General features: G+C 26.8%; 1 protein-coding gene across 2 annotated transcripts in view; it reads left to right on the forward strand.

Annotated features, from left to right (window-relative positions):
• Positions 1–9,099, forward strand: part of LOC100159508 (ABC transporter G family member 23) — a 101,771-nt gene that overhangs the window by 82,168 nt on the left and 10,504 nt on the right. For both annotated transcript variants that reach the window (XM_029486565.1, XM_001945330.5), the window contains exons 9-12: positions 1,905–2,085; positions 2,703–2,818; positions 6,793–6,863; positions 8,096–8,184. In XM_029486565.1, coding sequence (XP_029342425.1) covers positions 1,905–2,085; positions 2,703–2,818; positions 6,793–6,863; positions 8,096–8,184 — 457 coding nt within the window. The remainder of the gene's footprint in view (positions 1–1,904; positions 2,086–2,702; positions 2,819–6,792; positions 6,864–8,095; positions 8,185–9,099) is intronic.

Here is a 9,099-nt window from a genome sequence, read left to right on the forward strand (position 1 = left end):
CCCCCCCCCCCGTAACTACGCCACTGACACGAATTGTTCTGAAATTTGGTATGTTAGAAAATCCGAGGATGTACCCCTCGAAGCATATTTCTTAACTTTTGTATTTTAAAGAGGGGTTCACACAGGGATTTGCTGGCTCACGAAAACTAATAATTTTTTTAACTTGATATATTATTTCCATATAGTTATAGAATATAAATTAGTTATTATAATTGGATTTCATTTTAGACCCGTATTTTATATTTTGTCAAAATGCAGTGCAGTTTACATTTAACGGAGTTTAAGGATGGCTAAATACCAAAAAACAAATAATATTTATAATTTTAAAACCTTTTTTCGGTACATACTAAATACTAATATGCATACTAATATACTAACTAATATATTAAATAACGCGTCGAAAAGCAATCGAGCGTGTTACTAAAACATTGTCCGTATCAAATTACAGCAATGTGAGATGTCAGCTTGTTATTGACGAACTTCGAAACGTTATAATAAAAAAATAATACTTATTGGTCATAATTATTTGGCGAATAAAAATGTCAACGACGAGAAACCAGAATAAATTCTGCGCACGTATATTCGAGATAAAAATTAAATATCGACACGGTAAACGGCAAAGTAACACTGTAAATTACAATCACATAGGTAATATTATCACAGCTCAATGCCGAAATGTATAATGCAATAGATATTTCTACGTTTGATTTTTAACATAATTTTACGGGACCTTCGAATACACAACATAGGTACCTATTTTGAACTATGTTGTTTTCACGTATTTTTCACATTTTGGATGTGACAATCGCATACTAAAATTTTGGTACAACTATTTATAACTGTCCCAAGTCATTTGAGCTGAATTTAAGAAAAAAAAATTTTGTTTTGCTGGTGTACGTATATATTATAGTAGTCTTTTATACGAGTTTGTAAAATCGTTAATATAGCTTGAAAAAAAAAAATATTAGATTAACCTATATTATATAATATACAGGATGATCTAAAATATGATTTTTGGAATTTTTAAATATAGTTACTTAAAATATATTGTATTTTCAAATTCTCGAGATTTCTTCTACTATACCTACTTAAGGAGTTAAATAGTACAAGAACTCTTAGTAAATCTCAAGAAATTCACAGGAGTGATGAGATGAGTGGAGATAGAGAGAGATAGAGTGATAGAGAGATAGAGAGAGTGTGGAGATACAAACTTCTGTTTTTAAAATGGAAACCTCCCTTTTCTATTGTAAATTATTTACCTAGTAAATAATTTTTCTGAAATGTCAAAGTTTCAAAATCAAAAATTTGAACGAGTAGTTTTGAGTTATTTAACTTTGTATACTATTGTACTAGAGATAACAGGTCTATTTTAATGGGTTTGGAAGATTGGTGTTGGTAATTTGAAAATGTTAATAATTTTTGAATTAATCCATCAATATTTATAATTTATAAAAATATAGTTCAAATAATATAATAAATGATAATTCCGATGTTACATCTAATTTTATTTTTGAAAAACCATTTTTAGGAACCATTATTTTGAAATTTGAATAGAAACGTTTTAATAACTGAAAAACCACTCGTTTGAATTTAGAATTAGATACATATTATACAAATTATAAAAAGTTATCCACTAAATAATTTAAAGTAAAAAAAGAGGTTCTCATTTGAAAATCAGAAGCTTGTATCGCCACAGGACAAGTACGTAGGGTTAGACTTATGGGAGAGACTACTAAGTAAGTAAAACAAAATATCTCAAAAATATTTAAATGATCCGATCTCATTTAAATGTCTTGATTCTTGAGGTAGGTATATTTAAGAATCCCAAAAATCAGAATTTGAATAAATAAAAAAATGAGCATGCTTACACACTGTATATTATATTATTTTTTTTCACGTTGTAGGTTGAATATTCCAATTCAGAAGATGGCCAGTATGCAGTGACAGAAAACAAAGTCTGGGGATTCCTTCATTTTTCGAAAAACTTCAGTAGTAATTTAGCAACCCGTTTTAATGAAGGGGGAGATATCACGGACAACAACATATTTGACATGGGATCGATCCAGGCGTGGATTGACAATACAAGTAAGAATGTAATAGGTTCATAAAATAGATTAACGTTAAAGACGCATAGATGGATAACCACAAGTGATGCTTTCGATAATGAGTGTAAATTATACTGCAAGTGTCACAAATAAACTAATGTAAATTAAAATTATTAATTTTTACGGACTATATAGTAGTTTATTTTAATATTTAATCACTAAGATATGAAAAGTGTAGGTAAGCTATTTCGTTTGCTATACATTTTTAATAGATACTAGTAGATATTTTCAGTAATTTGATTGAAAATTAAACATAAGATAATATGTTTGTTTTTAATTAAAATACAAAAATACCTTATTACTAATGATAATGGTAAAATTGAACGTTTCTATACATTTTCTAAAATAAATATAAAATTGTTTTTAATTATAATGTAGGTACAATACATAAATATATATTATTGATACCTACATATTTTGCGTAAATATAATTTTATGGAGGTAACATTTACTGCAGCCCATAATTTAATATTTGACGGCCGCGGCTGCCCAAAACAAAGTGTTTGTCAATTAATTCAAACATACATTTAATTAATAATATACTTTTACCACGGAACCACTACAATAAAGAATAAAATAGAACATTTTATTTTTCAGATAAGTATATGTACGACATGATCAAAAGGGACATTTTCGACAGCTACACGGACGTGGTTGATAGTCTTTTCAACAAATGTAATATATCAGAAAGAATCGGAAACACGCCAATCCGGGTAAATAGACAGCACCTCTTACTATACAGTTTTAATTTTTGATTTAGTAATATTTTTCTAAAATACGATTTCCGAATGACCGAATAATGTCAACAAAAAAAAAAACGGATAAGTGGGTGTGACTCTCCTGTACAATAGGTCACTATTATGGATGGTGTGAAATTTGAATTCAATGATATAATAACATTGTAGGTATACGAAAAACGATTCTGAGGAGATGGTTTGTTAGCCTAAGATATTTGATAGTTTATATTATATTTATATTGTATAAATATATATTGATATATATATTGTATAAATATATATTGATATTATTAATATTATGGTAGCTGATAAACTGAACTAAAATTGTTTGTGTATTATCATATTTGTATATAATAATATTAAACATTAGAAGTTTCAAGTAGTACCCGTGAATAATATTTTTAAATTACAAAAAAAAATTATTTTAATATATATTATTTAATACCAATGTAATTTTATCCTAATTTTAACTTAAAATAACTACAAAATATACTGTTTATATATATATATATTTGATTTTTGGTCACAGAGTAAATTATTTACGTGCAACCTTATTTTAAATTTTCAGTCATTAGCTCTAAAAATTAACATTTTATGCATTTTTAACTACAAAATAATTTGAACATTTTCAATTTGATAAATTTTGTCAACATTTGAACTTTAAATGCTTAGAAAAAATTTGCCTTTATGCCTATTTTTAATATTTTTAAGCTGATAGTTCTAAGAATATATGAGGCGCCTTGCATACATTTTCAAGCTTTTTGACCCAACGAATGAAATTTGATTGACTACTCAAAACGTGCCTAAATATTTAAAAAAATTATCAAGTATAAAAATAATAGAAATGAAATAATAAACATATAGTTTAAATTTAAAGTATCTACGGTTAGTCGGTTTTGAATTACAACAAAATAAGATAATCATTCCATGAGAAATCGAGTGAATATCCAATGTTGTAAAAAATGTAACTTCAAAGTTCAAACACTAATAACAATTTATTTGACTGCCCAGTAGATATTTTTTATAATTTTTTTTTTTGATAAAGATAGAAAAACTTATGAAGACTTTTTTTATTAAATTTTCAAATCATAGATATAAAAAGAATATTTTTATAAGCTTCTAACCAAAAATAATTTCCAAATTGTCGTGATGTTTACGAATTTTGTCAAAATTCGAACATCAGACGTTCATTAAAAAATATTGTGAGTAAACACTCAACTCTTTTTCAATTTCCACTAAGAACAACTTACAAGGAACCTTGTACAGTCGGACTTGGTTAACACGAAGTTAAAGGGACCGGTCAAAAAGTTCGAGTTATCCAAGGATAATACAATATTAGAAAATTCTAGGGACCGTGAAAAGTTCAAGGTATCGACGATTTCGAGTTAATCAAGTTCAATTGTATTAAATTTTCAAGTTTTTTGTCTGGGCAAATATTTTTTATCGACGTTAATAAAATAACTAATATCATTCGAAAATTTCATATGCCTATAAATAGCTCAACACGAGTCGAAATATTTTTAAACATTGATGGTGTATAGAAAATTCTAATATAAATATTCAGTGAAACTTTCATATTTATACAGTGGTTTTTTTAGCGTTTCATCAAAAACCAAAATCGATTATGTCGAAAACCGATTTGTCGTAAAAATTCCCGTTTTCCTTAATTTTTTTTTTTTTGTTTTCCATTATCTTATGAAAACTACTGATAAATTTAAATAATTAATGTTGCAAAAACTATATTCACTTTCTCATACTCAAATTGAAAATCGAAGCATTATTTCGACTAATTATCGTGTACAAAAACAAAAAATAAAACAACACCAGTAGCGGCGCCAGATATTTTTTATTGGGCGAATTTTTTTCTGGTGGGGCATTTATGTATTGCTACTCGATCACCCACTAATTTGCTTGTATCATATATTTAGAAAGTATTGCTCAAAATGTTTTGGGTATAATATACTATATTTCTAAATAATCCAAAAAAAAAAAAAAAAAATTAAATAATTAATTAATAAAATGCCTTTATTTACTTACATATTTTTAACATATGGTATCCAAAGTAGGTATAAGGTATAACCTAAAGTACTTACAATATGTTTATATGTTTTATATAAACTTGTAATAAGGTTATGGTACATAGACTTATGATATACGAATGTGTTATACGCACATTCATATTTTATGTTCATTGCAATTAAGCAAATTAAGAGAGGACTTTTTAAGTATCTAAATAGCAACATGTTGGTATTACCTATTAAATTAAATCAATAAATAAAATTTATTATGTTAGCATTATTTAATTTTATTATTATTATTATCATTATATCTAAATATCAACATACCATTACTTATTAGTATTAAATGAAAAGGTATAAATAATTACAAATTATTAGGATAGTATTATTTTTTTATTATTATGAATCACATTAAATTTATCTACAACCATATCTAAGTTTAAATTCTTAGAAGCTTTTTTTTCAATAGCTAATATTATAATTGATTTAATTTGTTATTATGGTTTCTTAAATATGTTTTGATTTGTCTTAAGCTTGAAAAAGTCCGTTCCGCTCCTGCACTTGAAGGTAGTATTATAATTTAAATACTTTTAAAAAGTATTTTATCCAAGTCTGATCAGAATCAGCTTTTTGCAAGTACTCTTACACAATTTTTAGCTTATGTAAGGTTTCATAGAATAAGTATAAACAAAATAAAAATTCAATGATAATATGGCTTAAAAGTGAACTAGCTTCTAAACTTTTAGATCTTTAATAATGTGCACCACACAAATCAACAAGTACGACATCACCCACGACAATAATAATATAATTTCATAGTTACATAATTTTTGATGGACAAATAAATAATGTAAACGGTAGCGTCGACGACATTGTTATACCTACATAGTTATGTGTTTTGGTATATATTATTAATTGTTTGATGATTTTCGAGGGCACTATTTAATAATAATATTATATCGTTATATACCTACCTAACTAATAATTTATACGCGTTATTTGTATTTTTACATAATATTATTGTCCTCGACGTATTTATTTTATATTATCTTCGTAGGTAGGTTAGATTATAGGTACCTACCTATAATGCAATGATTAATACGCTGTGCGACTATACCGGCTACTTGAGATGTGGGCACTTCGCCAATAAATTAATATAGTTGTAATAATATACTATGAAAAAAATTCATTGAACCATAAACAGTAAATAACATTTTATTAAAAATGATCTTATGTTCAAAAATTGTATTCTAATTAATAACAAAATATTAGTTATTAATATAATTATTTAACACCTACCTACTGATGAACAATATTATAGATATAGTCAACACTACTAAAATTGTTGAATTTTAAATTTTTATTAAAATACATTTTTTTATTCTTAATCGATTTGTATAATAAAGAAATAATAAAACGATCATTTTGATATTAATGATCGAATTTATTTTTTTTCAAAATTAAGTAGGCACTTATACACCTTGAGTAAGGTGAACAAATGTTGATTTTATTGGTAAAAGGACAATAAGACCACGGGACAACAAGACCTCTTTTTCCACATTTGGTCTTATTGTCTAAATTTAATTTTACAAACACTGAGGGGCAATGAGTTCGATAAGAGTGATGATATGGCGGTTACCCTGTGACCAATTTGAGGTGGTGTTGCATAGCAAGTAGAGCAATAGTACTTTTGATTTCTCAGAAGATCGTTAACGATTTTCACCGATATTTAAAAATAAATTTCAAGCCTTGTAGCATGTCTGTTTTTTCGTGTGTCATGAGCTCATGACTTAGGAGAAGTCTGTGAACTATTTAGCTAAATATAATAATATGTTAGTCTATCTGCTAGCAGTCTGTCATTATTCATATGTATTGCATGATATCTAGGTACCTATATAATAATGATCATTTTTTTTATTATGTTTTTTGTAGATCCTTGACCCTGTTTATGGAAACAAAAATCCAAGTTTTATACATTACGCGTCGCCTGCAATAATAGCACTGTAAGTATAACCATTGTCCATTGGCGTGCGCACAGAGGCAGCAGATTGCGTGCTTTTGTTGCGCCTGGTCGCATCGGCTAAAAAATTAATATATTTTTCATAAAAAAAAATTGTTCCAAAAATGATGCATGATAAATAATTGTATGTCCATGGTGATGATGTAATGACATATATGATATTATATTATTATATAATAACACAAACTAAGATAGATAGTACCTATCTTAGTTCCTGGTTATAATCAAATATAAACATTCAAAATAATTTTTGTTAGAATTCACGAAATTATTATACAGTCCACCCGATATCACGCAAATTAAGTGCATTGACTCAGAACCATATCTTCATTACTCATTATAAAATGTGTTGTTCCTTCTACAAAAAAAATTTAACTCAGCCAATTATATATGTCATCGTGGATTTTTAAGGGAAGAAGGACTACAGATGAAAACGTATAAGCTGTCCTAAAAAACAAAAATACTCTAATTTATATTAGAAATTTATATACGGTATTTTAATTAAAAAGAGACGCACATTTTGTAAGTTTTGTCAAAGTACCTCTACTATTTCTTTTTGAAGTCTAGCGCTGCACTTAAAATTCAAATTTTAAAAATAAGATTTTTTTTATAAACATAATGTACATTATGCTATAAGTATTTATACTGTGTTTTTTGATTTTTTTATAGATAAAAAATTTTATATTTTTCTCATCGTATCGATGTTTGAATAATGCATAGGTAGTTAAATTTAAATAATTTTTTTTACGATGGGAAAACGTCATATAAATTTACCAGATGGCACCAAACCACCATCATTAATCATCTACAATTCCAAACATATTTTTTAATAACTGCGTTATTAGTTAATCAACTAATATTACATTTTCAATATAATTAGGTATATAAGTAATAAGTATATATCATCCTCTACGGCTATACCAGCTATTAGGATCTATCTTATTATACACAAATTATAACCGAATTATAATTTTTTTTTGAGAGGGATGGGCCGCTACTGCTCTCTGAGTTTTGCGGCGCTGTAAGTATTGATAAGAATATAAGCACTTTGTATAGAAACTCAAAAATATTTTGGGTAGGTAGCAGGAGGGGGAGGCTATGTTTTGATGTACCTGACCAGAAACATTTGCATGCCTATGCGTATATAATTTGTAACCTAAGTTTAAGTAATACAAGTAATATAATAATTAATAATTATGTTTTTTTATTTTAAAGATGTGCATTTTATCTCCCTGCAATCTACACAGGATCTACGATTATTTCTGAAAAAGAAGGAGGAGTTATTGAGAGAGTAGTCTTATCAGGTATTATTGAATATATTATTCAAATTATAAATATCGTTAATTTATGAAGGTGGAGTAGATCGGTGGGTAAACATGAATTATGGGCTCAAGTCTTTGAAACACGGTTTATATACTGATGCTGCTCAATAATTTAATTTTTGTTTTTGTGTTACAACTTGAAATTGTAATCTCAAAAAATAATACAAAAATGTCCTTAATTTTCTTGGTAATAATGTTCCACCAAAATAAAAAACCCTAAATGTTTGTCCCTAGTTATTTTTGAGATACGTAGCTACGTAGGTAACTAATAAATTTTAATTTCTTTGCATCACTGTATAAGGACATTATAGTTATTATTATTATTATTGTAAACATAACAATTCAGGTATTTGAGGTATTTTACATTTTTACTACACTATACGATTAGTTGCTTTGAAACGTTTTACTTTAATCTAATAGTCTAATTCTTTTGGTGTAATGTTTGGTTAAAAATTACAATTTTTCTGTTTTTTTTTATAATTTGTAAAAATATTTCACTCCGTGCCATTCGTGGTTGTCTGTGCGTACCTGAATTTCTAAAGTATAAAAATAGCTACTTGGAAATAATTTTGTCTAAGTGATAAAAAAAATATGTTACTTTTGTATAAGCTTACGTTTTAACTGTTTTAATAAATAGTAATTAACATAATTTATTATCGACAAAGTAATTTTTCTTTTTAACCAACTCAATTTCAAAACTTTTTTTTTTAAAACTTGCATATTGCTCATTGTTTTGCACGGTAAAACTTGCAGTCGTCAATAAATAATTCATAATGTATTCTGGCATTCGCAACTGCCTTCCGCCACAATCTCTAAGACTGGTTGTTATTTAATCATTATTTACACGCCCGACCGTTGGGTTAATCATAATAATTTCATTTTTATTTTTACTATCTC

Source organism: Acyrthosiphon pisum, chromosome X, assembly GCF_005508785.2.
Source record: "Acyrthosiphon pisum isolate AL4f chromosome X, pea_aphid_22Mar2018_4r6ur, whole genome shotgun sequence".
In the NCBI taxonomy this organism is placed as follows: domain Eukaryota; kingdom Metazoa; phylum Arthropoda; class Insecta; order Hemiptera; family Aphididae; genus Acyrthosiphon; species Acyrthosiphon pisum.